We start from the raw sequence: 17,230 nt of genomic DNA, 5'->3' as shown, positions 1-17,230 counted from the left end.
AAGAGTTTTAGCTCCTTAACATGTGCCGCCCTATTTTTGAAGGGAACAAAAGTAGTTGAACAATTGACTCAAATGCAGGTGTGGGCAGTTCCTTCATTATGTCATTATCAGTTAAGCAGACAAAAGTCCTGTAGCTGATTTGAGATGTGGTGCTTGCATTTGGAAGAGTTCACTGTGAACAGAGAAAATGCAATCCAAAGAGCTCTCCATGCAGAAAAACAAGCCATCCTTAAGTTGCCAAGAAAAGCCAGCACAGTTTAGGAAAAAAGTCAAATTGATTGGGTGCTGTTTTACTATATAGATGGACAATGACAAAAACATGCAGTCAAAGGAAGTCAGGAGTTTAATCAATCAAGGCCACTGCATAAAGGCCTTACAGAGCATTAAAAAGGAGGAAACCCAGCATCTGGTGATGTCCATGAGCTCAAGACTTCGGGCTGTTATTACCAGCAGAGCGTTTTCAACCAAGTATTAGAAATGAACATTTTATTTTCAGTTCTTTAATTTGTCCAATTACTTTTCACCCCATGAAATGAAAGGATTGTGTTTGTTATGCAATATTTTTGTTCAACCGTAATTAACATACTGAAAATCTGAACTGCAGTTGTTTCATTTGAGGTTGAGCATCGGGCACCAGTGAGTAGTTTTGCAAAGAAATTGATCCTGCTAAGACAAGAATGTGGCAATTTAGATAGTTGATTAATGAGCATATGTTGCGACTCTATCATATCCACAACCTAGCAATGTCGAAGGAAGGCAAGAGTATGTTGACGTGGGCGTGAGAGGAAATAAATGCATTCAAAGTAGTAAGTACTGGGAGCAAGGCTGTGAATGATGGCTTCTTCATCATAATTATGTCTGAAAAGGAAAACAAACAGCCTGTGTTGCAGGAAGGTGTATATAGTAAAAAGAAAAAACCAAAACGACAGACTTAATTATACAACTATTGTTTATTGTGTGCATCAGTTCTCAATTAAGAGGCAAAAAAACGAGTCCAGTTTTGTCCCATAGCGATTGACAAGTTCAAAGTTCAGTGAAAGCATTACATGGTTATTACAGAGTGATAATTATGGGTTACAGAATTTTACAGACTTACTGAAATGCTACTTGCTGCATTAAAAACATGATTACTGATTAAACCAAAAAGCAACAGCATAAACACAACTCACAATCCAGCTGCAATCTGTGTGTATGCTAAATAATTACCTTTTTATAATTCACAGAGCTAAGCCGTTTTGACATTATGGCAACAGAGCTTCACTTTGAGGAACAGCAATAATAATATTTAGCTCCTCTACACTGCAACCCAACTTACAGTTCTTCACCTCCTCTCTTACAATCCCAGATATAAAAATAAGCACAGAGGACATGTTAATGTCCAAGTTTACTCAAAGAAATCTAGTTAAATTGGAGGGATACTAATTTGGAGCAAATGATCAGTGCAAATACTGTGAAAAAAGCTGCAACGTTCCTCTGCATGCAATAAATGTTATAAAAAGATTAATATAAAGCGTTTAATGAACTAAAGTTTCACTCGTTACATTTCTTTATTCCGCAGTCGTGTTTAGTTCATCTGTACTGGGTCATGGGGTGATCATTCCAATAAGGCAGCTGGGACAGTTTCCTCTCACTGGCTGTTTCGATGGGCCAGCCCCAGGCCTTGAAGAAGCCAGTCAGGTTCATCCCCACAGTCTGGGAGAAAGTCTCAGCATACAGGTTCATCTTTGTGCCGTTGTCATCAGGAAAGTTGCTCATGTGGTGGTACGCAGCAAACACCTTCTTAAAGGCATCCCAGCCAAACTTTTCCTGGAGCTACAGAAAAGGTAAGTATAACAACAACTTAAACTATTTGCTGTCTTTTATGTTAGGAGCAATAATCTCTTGACCAAAGCATCATAACCTGTTACGATTTAATGTTAGCTTCACTATAAGTCCACAAGTCTACATGGAATTGTCACCTATATGGCACACCCAAATCAAACTCTTTTAATAGAAGGCAAAGTGCATGTCAGAGATTTGATTTGAAAGGTATCATCTTGTAGTTTCTGACACTATCCTTGTTTAGCATGTGGCTAAAATACAACTTGAACCTAACTCTACCCCTAAGTGATTTCTTGGTGACTTGGTCGATTTTAAGTGTGACTGGATCAAATGGAGTTAGAGACTTTCAGTCTTATTCATATCATGTGTTTTCTTCACTGTGGACCAAGCAAAATTTCTCTATAATTTCTCACCTGCAGATATGTTTCCAGGGCAACCCACACACTCCAGTCACTGAGTTTCCTTCCTCCCTTGATGTACTCCTCTACTCGACTCTTTCGGTTTGCTAAAGTCAAATGACCATGGGCCTGCACCAAAGAACATGGAATGAGATAGTTGCTAAATCATGTGACCACAGAAAACTCAGTCATAAGTTTTCTGATGACGATTGATGTAAAAAAAATATGTTTTAAAATTAGTTTTAAAAATAATTGATTTACTCTACATGTGCTCTGTTGATGCCCAGCACCTCTTCATGCACATACACTGACCACAGGTTGCATGTACACTCTGTGGTGTGTGATGGGAACTCCCAGCAGCTTCTCTGTTGGTTGTGTCCCAGTTCATGGATGGGGCCCCACAGTTCAGCTTTTTTGACACCAACTACTTCAGCAGCTGAGGCATGGTGTGCCATGATGGGATAACCTGCATGCATCCAGCCTTAACAGAAGAAAAGTAAATATAACGTTGCAGTATATTAATAATTGTTGCAAGATTATATTGCGAATACTTTGTGAGAGAAAAGCTATAAAATGTGAAGGAGAGAAATTAATCCGAATGATTTAAACAAAAGCCTTATATTATCACATGTTGTTATAAATTCCTACAATTTAGTTATTAACAAAAGAAGGGGCAAAATCCCTATTTGCCTTGTCGGCGGTCTTAATGCTTCAAGCTGTTCCAGAGGCCCTGGAGCTTACTACACTACATTACATTACGATTAGCACAGGGACCACTGTTGCCTTCACCCACCACATCTTCTCCAGCTCCTCTCTCAGCCCTTGGTGAGCTACTTGTGTTCCTTCTTCCTGATGTTGCATTCATTTGGTATAGCTTGGTCTATCATGACAGCCTTCTTGCTCTGCTTATTGGTGATGGCTAACTGGTGTAAAGTGCACTTACCAGCAGAAATCTGAACATCTGTCACGAAGCACTCCTTGCGAGGAAATTTGTGTGGTTTGGCAGCCAGATCTGCAATGGCCCTCATGATTTCATCCCAGAGAGCAGCCACCTTGTCTGGGTGCTCCAGACCCCGAACAGCATCTGATGGTACGGTGAGGACGATGTTTTCAAACTCCAACTCTGCCCAGGGCCCAGGAGCCGTGCGCAGCAACGACCACTCAGCTGCAGTTGTCACACCTGAAAAGAATAAAGAGAGGAGCAGATCTATTATAATGCTTTGAATCATTGCATATTAAAAACATATATAAAATGTTCTATTCAAAGTACAAACTTGTGTGACAGTTCCGAGAAAAATCCGGCTTGTTCTTAAACAAAACTGTGGAACAATCTGCCTTTAGAGATTAGACAGGCCTCTAGTATAGTATATATATATATATACTTATGTATACATATATTTGTATATATATATATATATATATATATATATATTTGAATACAGGGCTGTTTTTATTTTTATTCATTATGTGTTTTATTCTATTTTTTTTGCTGTTTCGTTTTATCTAATTTTCTTAACTTAATTACTGTACAGTCCTTTGGTCCTGTGTTGGCTATTTTAAAGTGGTTTATAAATAAAGTTTGATTGGATCACAAAGTAAAGAATCTGGTAATTCCATAATTTCTTAAAGGCTTGTAACACAGGTGGATAAAAAACTCCAGATGCATCTCATATGAATAAATTCTTTAAATAAATAAATTTTGCTTTATCTAATTCAACAAATGCATTTCATTCATTTCTTTAAACAGCCTATGGTGTAAAAAGATGATAGTGCACACAAGGCCTCTGAATAATTTAGCAAACTTTGTGAAGTCTTTTAGGAGAGGGTTTTACTTTACTGAAAATATATTGAGCTCAAGTTAATTCACCTGTATTGTCCAATAAAAACACTGTATGTTCAATCAGAATGAAGGTGATCCAAGTGAGACTCACCAGATATCTTCCATTAACTCTAATTAAGCAAACCTTGTGCACTGTTTTAGACGAGAGGGTTAAGCTGTTAACTAGATTTTTGTTTACTTTTCTTTACTTAACTTTGAACATGTTGAACTGAAATTGTTTCAACTGCATCGTCCATTGAAAACACTTGGGATCAGAATGAAGGTGATCCAAGTGAATAAGATGAAGACTTATCAGATATCTTCCATTAACTCCATGGACATAAAGTTATAAACCACAGACTCACCAGACTTGTAATATGGAGCAGTTACAGCTTTCTGCACTGTGATCTCCAACCCCTTCACTTGTGTGTTGGGTGGAGCCACCAGGTAAATAAGGCCCCCCCACAGGTTGGACACATGCATCATCTCTGAAGTAACAGGAAATTGCTCATAAACACGTGGAGGTCTCTTCAGCTCATCCTTTCTGTGTAGGTCATCAGTTTGACAGCCTATCTGAATCTGTAGATGAAATGGAAAATCTATTGGATATCAGGTTTTTGACAAAACACATTCAATTCAGTTCATTTTTTTTATATAGCGTCAAATTACAACACCAGTCGCCTTTGCAAACAGCCCCATTCCTGAATACAGAGACCCCTGTTCATTCAGGAATGATTTACAAAGCAGTTTATAGATGTCATGATTACATTTTCTTTCTTGTGGTGTGCTATTAGTTTCCTGTGTCAATATCGTCCAATCAAGTAAGAGATTTCAAGGATGGTTTGAGCTGTTAAATGACAGAAAAAATCAAGTGGGGCTGGTCCTTTAGATTGAATGAACCTTTGCTGCAAACAGGCAGAACCTAAGGGGCTGTTACGGCACGCCATGCAGCACAACACAACATAACTCAACAACACTCCAAAAAGCTTCAAAACAGAGCATCACCTGTGAGTGATGTCATGGTGGTTACATCAATCTTTTAAATAGCTGCAACTACAAATGGACATTGTTACATTTACAAGGGGTAAAAAGGAGTAATGCAAACCTCACTTGAGGTTTTCATGAACATGTAGTGTCATCAGAAGGAGAAAGAACTTTAAATTATACAATTTTGTAGGTTTCACCTTCCACTCCTTGTTGATAATCGCAGTTGGCATCACCATGTAGGTACTCATACCAGGAGAGAGGTAGAGACCAGTGCTGATCCACTCTTCCCCATCTAACACACACACACACACACACCCACACAAATTTGAAAAAAAAAAAAAAAGTGTCACTGGGCGTCTATCTCTGAGAGAGAGAGAAATTTGTGGAGGAGAATCCGTTTCTGTGTCATGTGGGATCAGAAGTTCAGGATTTCACTAGTGAACATTACGAGTCTCTACAGACTTAGTAGATAGAAACTGTGGATTTTCTCTTCCTTGAAGATTTTGTAAGTATGTGGACTGTAAATAAACTCACTGAATCTGACCCACTGAGTTTTGTGTTTGACTGTGGCTTGCACACTGGTTATGACATATTCACAGTTGACATATTTGTCCACAAACATGAAATCAGACCTGCTGTGTTAACATCGATCTTGAGCCTGTGGTTATAGACGTCTGGCATCAGTGGCCTATCCTTGATGAGGTAGGGCAGGAGGGCCTCAGGATTTAGGCAAAACTCGTATACAGGTGATCCCAAACTGAGGAGTAGATGGTCTTTTTGTGTCTTTGCAGGGCAGCTGTCACTCACCTTGAAAGAAGAACATATTAGTGTAACATCTTAGTGGTTAACAGCTGCCATATAATGATCAGTGCACTAGTCTGTGCTGTTCAAATGTTTTTTCTCTACTCACCTGTGGCAGGCCTGACCTCTTTAACATGTCAGTGAGTGCAGCCAACACTTGAGTGTAATAGAAGCAGCCATGTGCCTTTGTGCGCAAGTAAGCATCACAGTCGTTGCCCAGCTTTTTAAGACATCCCTCCTCATGCTTGCTAAGTTCTACACCTGTAGTCACATGGGCAGCGAAGCGGTGTAGAAGGTGGCGGAAGTGGTAAGTATCTTTAATCGGCCAGCTGGGTACAGAGGCTTTATATGTTCCTGCACGGATTGTTGCTCCCAAAAGGCTCAATCCCATTTGGTTCAGGATCTTGTTCCCTGAAAAAAAGTAAAGCCAGTTTGACTTAATATACTGAGTTATATGGTTGGAAATGTCTTGACTTTGTTTTTTTCCAGTAATGAGAAGACTCCTTTTTGATCCTTGACTTATCACAAGATATTACACCTTATAATGTATGAGTCTGTTACAGCACTGCATGTATACAACACATTTTACACATGGACAATTAGGTGGAAAATAAGAACACTACCAGTATTTCTACTCTGTATATTTTGAAACCCTTGTGGTGCATTTTCATACCTGAGAAATCTGTTAGTACATTTTGCCCAGCATGTGTCTGCGCCCAGTACCAGGCTTGCCCTCCAATCAGCAGGCCTCCTCCCTCTGCCACAAAGTTTTGGATTTCCTCCAAATGCTCAGTGATATACGCTGTACACACAAACACGCTGAGGTCTTTCCTGAAGTTTGTCTTCTCGCACTTCAGCCCAGACTCACTCAGAACTTTGAGTGCAGGATCCACCATGACACCAACAACCCCTCTGCGCCCTTCATCCAACCAGTGAATGGCGTTTCTCCAAAATGGAGCCATGCTCTAAAAGGAAAGGAAAGCAGCAGCAAAGGAAGTCATGGATTTGGTGATATATCAAAGACAACTCCAATCAGCACACATTTCACTTTAAATCATCCTGAGGTCTAATAACTAACCCTCTAAAGATTTTGACTTTGAAATTTTATGACTAACATTTAATGTTGACTCTACCTCAACTCCAAGACATCCTTCATGTGTAACCACAATGACCCGTCCTCGCCCATAGTAGGCTCCTGCCAGGAATGGTCGTCCATCTTCTGTAGTGCCGATGGGAAAGGCTAGTGGGCTGTGGACTAGAACCTCAGAACACAGATACTCAGAGGGGAGGTTGAATTCTGAAACCCCCTGGAGTAAGAACTCCAAGTCATCCTTGAAATCCCTGCCTGTCCTGTATTTGAAAAGTGGAATAGAAAAGTGACATGTGCAGAATTAAAGAGATTTAAGAATAACTGTACACATTTCTTCATATAAAAAAAATCAGTGGTTTGTAAATTAACCTATTTGTGAAAACTATATGAACTCTGTAAAAATAAACTGACTTTTCTGAAAAGATAGTCACACACACACACACACACACACACACACACACACACACACACACACACACACACACACACACACACACACACACACACACACAAACTAAGTCCTTTGATGGACTTTTGTGGACGATCCTCCCCTCATCCAAGATCCAGGAATGCTGGGAGGGGAAGATCCCAATATAAATTAAATTAGCTAATAAGGAAATGGTATCAATCACAAATTTGACTTTAGGAAGACTCTTTCAATGAGAGAAAAACTGTTTTCAAAAGCTCAAAAGGTCACACAAAATTTAAAAGTTATTATATGGAAAGTGGAACTTTTGTAAACGTGCAGTAAAACAGAACTCCAGCATATACTCACGCTAACGACTTCCAGGAGGACGGGATCTCAGGGTAGACAGGCAGGTTCTCCACCTCACCATAACGCTCAGTGAAGTAGATCCCTGCCACTCCTGACACTTTATTCCCATCAAACTGATGCAGTGTGTTCTCTTAGGGGTGATTTGCAGCCCAATGCCACGCCTGTCCAGCTATCAGCACCCCTCCTCCAGCTTTCAGAAACGCCACCAGTTCTGTTGGGTCTGAGCCCACGCTGTAGGCATCGGTCACATAAACACCAACTCCCAGGTTGTCACTAAAAGCTCCCACAACTTCTACTTGGATTTTTGGAGGCTATCAGCAACTGCACTGACATTTCTGTGCACCCCTACAGAGAGGTTATCAGATCCATCACCTCTCAGCCAGGTCACAGCATTTTCTACCAGAGCAGGAAAGGCTTTCAAGTAGCCCTCATGACCCAGGACCACAATCCTTCCACTGCCATACAGAGAGGCAGCCATCAGGACCTGACCTCGGTTGTTCACTGCTAAAGGAAAGGCATGGTCTCCGATCAGCACCAGGTCACTGGGAACACAGGGTCCCTGTAGGTCCAGCTCCTTCAGGCCTCTCATCAGGGAGGCGTAGGCCTCTTCATGTTGGTTTTTGAATGATTGGTTAGATGACATAGTGTAGAGGATTTACACTCTGTAGACTGATGAATAAGGTTAGGATGCAGAAAGAGGAAGTTGTTAACACATCAGGTTTAATCTCATTACAACCAAATGCCTGAAAGTTTCCTTCTGTGGTATTACGCTGTAGCCCAACAGTTTTTAAGAGAAACACACTCTACGTGACAGGACAGGAGAAAGAATAAAAATGAAAGCAGAGAATGGAGCTGGTTATACAAGGTTATGTGCTAAGGAGGAAAAAGCAAGGGGACGAACCACTGATATGAGACAGCTCCTTTTATCACCACTGGGGCAAAATGTGACCATAAAGGAATGTTTAATCAGAATATGATGTGTCCTCTGTAAATTTGCAAAGATCATTGTTTTAAAATGTATTTCCACTGAAAAAATGATGAAAGGAAGTGTGTCACAGCTACTTCAGGGTTAGCAGGGAAGGAAAGAAAATCTTCCAAGAAGAAGGTGAATTTGGCAGTATGGTCCTAGTAACTGACCAGGAGTTCAGTTTCTGGACCAAGCTGCAAATGTGCAATGAAAACAGTAAAAGTACCTCATTTTGCATACCCAAATACATTAGATGTCTAAATGTCCTTAATTATATCCAACTTGTGTCTGCCTTCTTTCTGTAAGGCCAGCATCCAAATTTAGACAAGGGAGTAAAGAGTGTGGCCAGAAACTTTATTACACTCATCCACCAAAATCTTGATAGAGGCAGTGAGACAGACAGTATGGTTGGCCGATATGTAAATGTTTTCAACCGACATTCGTCATTCCAATAAATGAGGCGATATCGCGCAGTCGACTTTTTGATGGGCGGAGCAATGTAATCATGCGCGGACTGATTTGCGTATTTAAAATTTAGAAGCTTTGTTTGGAGGAAACATTTTTCTTTCTTTTCTTGTTTTTTTTTTTAGCATTAATATCGCTTCTTTTTGGATTATTCATTAATTAATTTGAGAAGCACCAAATCACACAAAATACTTAACATTACATCGAAGACAAAGGAGCTTGCAAAGAAAAGCGTCTGGACTTCTTTAAGTTACTTGAAGACGTTTCACCTCTCATCCGAGAAGCTTCTTCAGTTCTAAGGTCAAATGGTGGAGAGTCCCAGATATAAACCTAGTGGGAGTATCCCCCCACAGAGGGACAAAAGGACCCCCTGATGATCCTCTAATCGCCTGAGCCAAGGTGTGAAACTGGGTGTGGGTCCCAATCAGCCAGAGTTTCGGGTGTGTTCATTGTGAAACCTGGCCCCACCTTATCATGCGAATTCCTGAGGTCAGATGGCCCAGGATGTGAGTGGGCGTTAAGGCGTCTGGGAAGGGATCTCAAAACTGGATTATAGATGGCAGAGAGTTGGTGTCGTAAACCCCCGCCTCTGTTCAAAGATGGTCGCTCACAGTGGACATAGATGGCTTCTTTCACTCCTCTTTCAAACCATCTGTCCTCTCTGTCCAAAATGTGAACATTGGCATCCTCGAAAGAGTGTCCTTTATCCTTAAGATGCAGATGGACTGCTGAGTCTTGTCCTGTGGAGGTGGCTCTTCTGTGTTGTGCCATGCGCTTGTGAAGTGGCTGTTTGGTCTCTCCAATGTAGAGGTCTGGGCATTTCTCGCTGCACTGTACAGCATACACCACATTGTTAAGTCTGTGTTTTGGCGTTTTGTCTTTCGGGTGAACCAGTTTTTGTCTGAGCGTGTTGCTGGGTCTGAAATGCACCGGGATGTCATGCTTGGAGAAAACTCTCCTAAGTTTTTCTGATACACCGGCTACATAGGGGATGACAATGTTGTTGCGTCTGTCCTTCTTATCCTCCCTCGCTGGTGTCTGGTCTTCTTTTCTGTGCCTCTTTGCTGACTTTAAGAACGCCCATTTAGGATAGCCGCACGTTTTGAGTGCTTCCTTTACATGTGTGTGTTCCTTCTTTTTTCCTTCAGGCTTAGAGGGAACATGTTCCCTCTAAGCCTGAAGGAAAAAAAAAAAAAAAGAAGGAACACACACATGTAAAGGAAGCACTCAAAACGTGCGGCTATCCTAAATGGGTCAAATCTTTATAAAGATTATAAATGTTATGTAAATATGAGAATGGGAATGAGAACTTTGATGTGTTATATCCTCCTGAGAACCAACCTATTCATGTATGTCCTCTGTAATGGACATTTGTTTTTGGTCAATATCTTTTTGACTTATTTAAGCTATCCTGCTAAGTCCCGATGTACTAAGTCCAGGACATCCTGGGCTTTCCATTGATATCTCATGTGTTTAGGTGACCTCTTTTATATTACATCATTAGTTACAATCCATCACAGACCGATGTGTTATTTTTCTTTGCTATTTGAGTTTAAACTTCTTTCTGTTACGCTCATCCACCAAAATCTTGATAGAGGCAGTGAGACACCCAGTGAGGTTGGCCGATGTGTAAATTCTTTCCAACCGACATTCATCAGTCAGTTCAGTTTTCCATGGAAGACTGTACTTTATGCCGTTTAAAACCCACATGCCTCCATAATGAAACATACAACCAAAGCAGGTTAAGACAGAGTCCTACTGGCTTGGAGCTATTTCACAGAAACAAAAAGTACTTCCTTTTTAGGCTCAGGTGTTCTCATTGTTCTCACTGCTACCTCACAGCACAGCCTGGTGGGTTGTTATTGACTGAAGATTTATGACTAGCCTTGAAAATGCCCCTTTAAACTAGTTCCCTGTAAGCATCATAGTTACAACAGCAATATCAGAGTCACACACAGCAGTTCTTGTCTGTGTGTGTGTGTCTGTGTATAAAATGTAAATCTGCTCAGTCCAACAACTAAAGGTCAAATCTTTCTGTGCAAAATAAAAAGGAATGCATGAAAATCATGATTTTAGTAAATTCTGATCAGGTCAAGAGGTCACACGAAAGTGGTTATCAGGTTTTTAAGTCAACTCAGGGTTTCCAAATCTACCTATGATGTAGTTAGACTGGGTGTTGGTGTTGCTGCATATGACAAAACAATGAAATACTGTGTGATCGAGAGACCTTTGACCTTATCCTGCCAATACTCCTTGTAGCTGAGGATACTCCTTATTCTTTATCAGTAAACAAACAAAAAAAGGATGTTTGTCTTTTCATTAGATCAGACACAACATGCTTAAGTCTAATTAGACTCAAGTCAAAGTTAATACAAAAGCAATTCTTTGACGTATTAAAAGTCTAAAGCTTACATGTATCAAGTTTAGAGTCTTTAGAAAAAGTGACCTGTGAACAGCCTACAGACACCAAACAAATGAGACCCAGTGTTAGTCTGTTTTACACTACACATCATCCCTGTGTTGCGTGACATTAGTGCATGTAGCAAAAGCTTAATGGGCATTTTTCCTCTTGTCTCCAACATAAATGGAATAGACACGAAAGCACATACACAGAAGGACAGAAACACAGAACTACAGTTATTTGGTCAAACTACTTCTTCAGCAAACACACCTAAACATGCACAGACACTTTACACTGTGCTGTGTATGTGCTGTGTATGTGTGTATGTGCTCAGTCCAATGTTTAACAACTAAAGGTCAAATCTTTCTGTGCAAAATTGTTTGATTGTTTGTATGGGATATTGTATTTGTTTTAAATGTTATATACCTATGTGGTATGTGACTTTTGTTGCCATGATGCCAGGTCTCTCTTGGAAATGAGATTTTTAATCTCAATGAGATTTTTTACCTGGATAAATAAAGGATTAATAAAAAAAATAATAAAATAAAAAGAAGTATAAGTAAAAGCAATTGTGCAAAACCTGACATGGAAATCATAAATTCAGCAAATATTTGTCAGGTTAAGAGGTCAAACGAAGGCGGTTATCAGGCCAATGACTCAACCAACGGTTTCCAGTTGTAGCTATGAGTGTTCACATGGGCGTTGGTGTTGATGGATGTGTTTGATGAATCATTAACATCAATGGATCAGCTCAGAGTATAGTGACATATTTTGAGAAGACAGTCAAACTATGATATCTTGTGTTACTTCATCTTATGGTGATATCTTCATCTTAAGAATGGACAGGTGTCCGTTTGTCTATCTGCAGCAAGAAGCTGAGAAAACCTGGGCAGAAACAAGATTTTGAAAAGACTGGAATGATTCTTTAAAATGCTGTCACTGGCATTCAAAATGTCTTTATTTTTCCTCTAACTTCTTCTTTATTTTTTGCATCACTTTCAACTTTTCAACAGAAAATGCCTGCTGACCTCTCAGCTTCCCCAGCTTAAGTCATTGTTAAGGGTAGAGGGACACACCTGTATATGAACACAACTACAGTTTTTTATGAGATTGACCATAAGCACATTTTTCATTGACTGCGATAGCCAACTGTGGCAACATTTTGGGAGTAATGTAAAGGCTGGATGCACAGATGAATTGACAGGTGAGAAGCTTTACGAGAGCTCTTTCTGAGATAAGAAGAGAGAGAGATTGCTTTACTCTGGTTACATTTAGTTTTTTTAGTTTTTTGCAAGAACTTCTAGAAGAGGATGGAGGCTGTAGTAGGAGCAAGAGGAGTTTATCCGAGTGGGCAGACAGTATTACGGTGAATGCAAAGTGTGAAGGTGGAGCTGAGGGGTGGTGCCTCAGCAATTTGTGTCCTGCAGATGATTTTGTCACTAATGAATTCATTTAAAAGTTTTATTTACAGATTATTTAAAGCTTATTTACACAGACTCAGTAACTGTTCTCATTTCTTTCACTGTTTCTCCGAGCTGTTCAGCTCAGCACTCGGGTTCTTTCGTAGTATCCACATTAAATTCAGGAGGACACTCTTCAACTCCGTAACTCACGTCCACGTGAAGGCGGCCGTCTTCATCAGTAGACATAATCATGGTGGGACGGTTCAGTCTCTCCCATAGCTTCTTCTTTATGAGGCGTCCCAGCTCCAAACTGTATGGACGGAGCTGTCCGTTCTCGTCTCTGTGAGAAACAGAAGAAATAGAAAATTTTAAGCCATTTTTTTTTTGTCGGGCGGGGGACAAAAGAGGTTTGATCCACACTGACCTCAGCATATCATCAACCACTTCATGGTACACCTGCTGGTACTCTTCTACTGAGCGGTTGTGGATCTGTAGAGGGCTGTCTGGCCGAGGTGCAACAGTAGAGGGTCGAAGATTGTGGGCTGTATTTGAGACCGGAGGCAGCTCAGAATCAGGGATGGTGGCTGATGGTCTTGTGAACGTGTCGTCTGCATCTGAGGTAGAGGCCTGAGGGGTGGAAGACATATAGCTATCATTTATTTGTTATCAATTTAGCACCACTGCAGAAAGTCTAGAAGAGACAGACAACCTTGGTTTTCCTCCTTTTCTGGGGAAGGATGACTGCACTTGGAGAGCGCTGGCGTTTCACTTGAGTGTGCTGTAAGTGGAAAAAGGCAGTAAGAAACAAGAACATCCTTAAGAACATCCTTTAACAATCCTGCAGAGACAAATTTCCATCAGATACATTGACCACTCTCACAGGAGATGACCCTCAAAAAGTTGCCAGATATTAAGATGTAAGAAGAGATTTAAAACATGAGTTGTGCTCTGTTGCTACTCATGATTTGATGGAAAGTAAACAAGTGTTGTAAATGGATCAAACAAGCAGAGTAGCATCGTTTCTAATATATTCACGTATTTTATCGTTTAACATTTGAGAATCAGATGTGTAACCTGCTCATCCTTGAAACACTGACACGGTCTACAGGCTCCAGGCTTTCTCCTCCTCTCTGATAGCCGTGCAGAGACTCTCTTTGCTGTGAGGCTGTCTTGGACTTCAGCAGCACACTGCAAAATTTCATACACATCAGAAAAAAGCCTTTCTAACACAGCATATGTAATAATGTCAGTTTTAACAAATTTCCTGCAACTAAATTAGATTTTCTGGAAGACTGAACACCACAGTGTTTTCCTGCCACCTACAGTTTACATGCAAACAGCAGTTAAGTGAAACTTTAGCTAAATACATAATATCAGGTTATAGTATTTCAGATTCACTGGGTTGACTTGTTTAAAACAATAAGATCCAACTGATTGGAAAGGTTTAATTACAACAGATGCAGAAAAACATTTATGCATGCATTTGCATTTGTTTTGAATTAGACTAAGTTTAGGCAACTTTGAGTGCTACCGATTGTGCTACCGAATGCACGTCGATTCACACTCTCAGGTAAATTGTAAATAAAGTAAATTGAGTAAATTGACCTTGAAAAGACTTCATTGGTTATATATTTACAATAAATACTGTTTTGTTTTTTAAGATATGAGAAAATCTTAAATCTAAACTTTCAGGCCTACAAAAATCTCAGAGGTGAAACACACTGAAAACAAATCAAATCTCACATTTTCCATGATGGAAGTCGCTTTCTTCTGGCTCTGGGAAGTTTTAGTCCTCATCAGGATGAAAATATTCTTCAATAAAACTGATAGTTTGCTAGAAATCGCTGTGTCAAAAGTGTCGAAAAGGATCTTGAGCATCAGAATGTTTGTTTAGGTTTAAATGATGAATAGACAGAAATGAGGCAACTGCAGGGGAACCATGGCAACTGTGGAACCCTGGGTATCCATGTAGTGCACAGCTGTTTTTTGTAAACAACTCGGTGTTTTGACACATCTCACCTGTGTGACTGTCTCTGACACAGTCTGACTGCATCCTCACTCACAGTGCCTGCTTTAACTGTGCTCTCAGTCTTTCTATGAAAAGCTGACTGTATTTGTGCATGTGCTTGTAGAGCCTTAAAATAACCAGCCTTATTGTTAGCCCAACAGAGTGTGGATTAAATAAGAAGAAAGCAAAAAGATACAGCCATGCAGAAATTAAAGGCTCTGTCTGCACATTAGCACACATTTTGAAAATGGATTAAGTTTTAATAGAGTAGAAATCAACAACAAACACATCTACAAACATCACAAAACTCCTCATCACATCTGTTGCACATCAAAAGCTCCTAATTTAACCTAGTGTCTTAGATTAGGGAGCGTTACCTAGAGGTTCATGTCACTGTACAGCATGTTTACCTTTGACTACTCCATAATTCAGACTCTTCATTTTGTGCACATGGCACAGCAGCGGTATCTTCATTCATGAGTATATTTAGATCTGGTGACAAAGCTGCATCTTAGTGATAATGTCCCCTAGGGATCAATAAAGTATTCTGATTCTGATGGTAATAACTGGCTGCGGTTTCTTCATATTAGACAGTTTTGCTGTTATACACAGATCAATAAAGAGGAAACATTTGGAGGTCAGCATTTTCAAGATGTGGCCAGCTCCACAAAGCTGATCTCAGCACTTGAGATCAGCTTTTTAAAGCACAACTGTTTTCGGGCCTCTTTATGTTTCAAAAGTGCGAAATGCACAGAGCTCCACTTCTATGTTGACCTTTGACTTACCGTCCAGATGTTTCAAAATCAGCATGTATAGACTTCTGTGTGTCACTTAAAGTTATTTTCTAAAATAGAGGATAAGTATCTAATGAATATGTAATGTGTTCTCTGTTCATGCGATTGCAAATCTAATTAATCAGCTGCAAACATAATATTTCATAATCAGGCAACCCTGTTGAGCTGCTGGTTCAAAGTACAGATCCATCCATTCTCTTCCATTTATCCTTTTCAGGGTCGCAGGGGGCTTGAGCCTATCCCAGCTGTCTGAGGGCAAGAGTCAGGGTACACCCTGGACAGGTCAGCAGTCTGTCACAGGGCAAACACCATTTGCACACACATTCACACCTATGGGCAAGTTACCAATTAACTTAAACCCAATAACTGCATGTCTTTGGACTGTGGGAGGAAGCCACGGTCCCCAGAGAGAACCCATGCAAACACAGGGAGAACATGCAAACGTCCACACAGAAATAGCCTGGCCTGATGATGGAATTGAACTCAGGACCTGCTTGCTGTGAGACTGAATTTCAATCATCGCTCCAATCATAGAATTGCTGGATGGATGGATGATGGATGGTGGATGGATGGATGGATGGATGTGGGTGGGGGCTCTCCTTACATTTAATGACAGAAGCCATTAACATGAGCAGCTGCAGCCAAACAGCAGTGTATGATGTAAAAGCATTACATAGCACTAACAGCACTAAACAGTTCACTGTAAAACAGAAAGCGTAACTTTGAGCTGACTTTATTACCCAGCAGTTCATGTAATGTTCTTAGATTCACTGCACAGAATCTGTGGTTCAGCCAAACGCAATCATTCAACAACAGAACAAATGTAGGCATCAATTCTTGTATTGTTTTTTAAGTTTAACTGCATTGATTCCATGCTATTAGACAAAACTTTTACTTAATTACACAAACAATCAAGATTACTAGGATCATTATACTACTGTCATTTAGTCTATGTATCAGTTCTCGGTCAATGGGAAAACAACTAATCCAGTTCTGTCTTATCCTGTTGGTATAATACAGACATGAAACTTTGACAGTGAATGGTTTACATATTAAGTGTCATGCTTATAATGTAACATACTAAAGTGATACTTACTACAAAAACATGATTACTAGTTCCACTAAAAACCACACAAAAACACCATCATAACCACAAACCACCACCAGTGAGCGTACTAAATAATTACACAGGTTAATTTTGCTCTATGTGTAACAGACCTAAAAAACAAAGGAACCAAGTGGCTGGCATAGTGTACAGAAACAACTGTACCGAGTATGGCCTGAGGTCAAAATGAGTCAAAATGAATTTCACTCATTAAAACTAACATTAATTTTCTGTAGTCTGCAGTGGCACTGGGTTCATCTGTACTGAGTCATGGGGTGATCATTCCAGTAAGGCAGCTTGGACAGTTTCATTTCAGTGGCTGCTTCTATTGGCCAGCCTCAGGCCTTAAAGAAGCCAGTCAGGTTCATCTTCACAGTCTGAGAGAAAGTCTCAGCA

General features: G+C 40.2%; 1 protein-coding gene and 1 pseudogene across 1 annotated transcript; both read right to left on the bottom strand.

The window, feature by feature from the left end:
- Nucleotides 1-1,569: 1,569 nt before the first annotated feature.
- Nucleotides 1,570-8,334, bottom strand: LOC146374169 (TRPM8 channel-associated factor homolog; annotated as a pseudogene).
- A 4,643-nt stretch (nt 8,335-12,977) lies between these two features.
- Nucleotides 12,978-14,821, bottom strand: LOC146374168 (uncharacterized). Its single transcript, XM_084950704.1, has 5 exons — nt 14,671-14,821; nt 14,002-14,115; nt 13,637-13,705; nt 13,352-13,554; nt 12,978-13,267 (listed from the first exon to the last, which is right to left on the bottom strand). Exons 1-5 carry the CDS (start codon nt 14,803-14,805, stop codon nt 13,069-13,071), a joined length of 720 nt encoding a protein of 239 aa, XP_084806830.1. The 5' UTR covers nt 14,806-14,821; the 3' UTR covers nt 12,978-13,068.
- Between the last annotated feature and the right edge of the window lie 2,409 nt (nt 14,822-17,230).

This window comes from Perissodus microlepis, chromosome 14 (genome assembly GCF_051167445.1).
Source record: "Perissodus microlepis isolate ML-2025 ecotype Zambia chromosome 14, ASM5116744v1, whole genome shotgun sequence".
Lineage (NCBI taxonomy): Eukaryota > Metazoa > Chordata > Actinopteri > Cichliformes > Cichlidae > Perissodus > Perissodus microlepis.
Note: the sequence above shows the minus strand (reverse complement) of the source record. Positions and strands in the feature narration are given on the sequence as shown.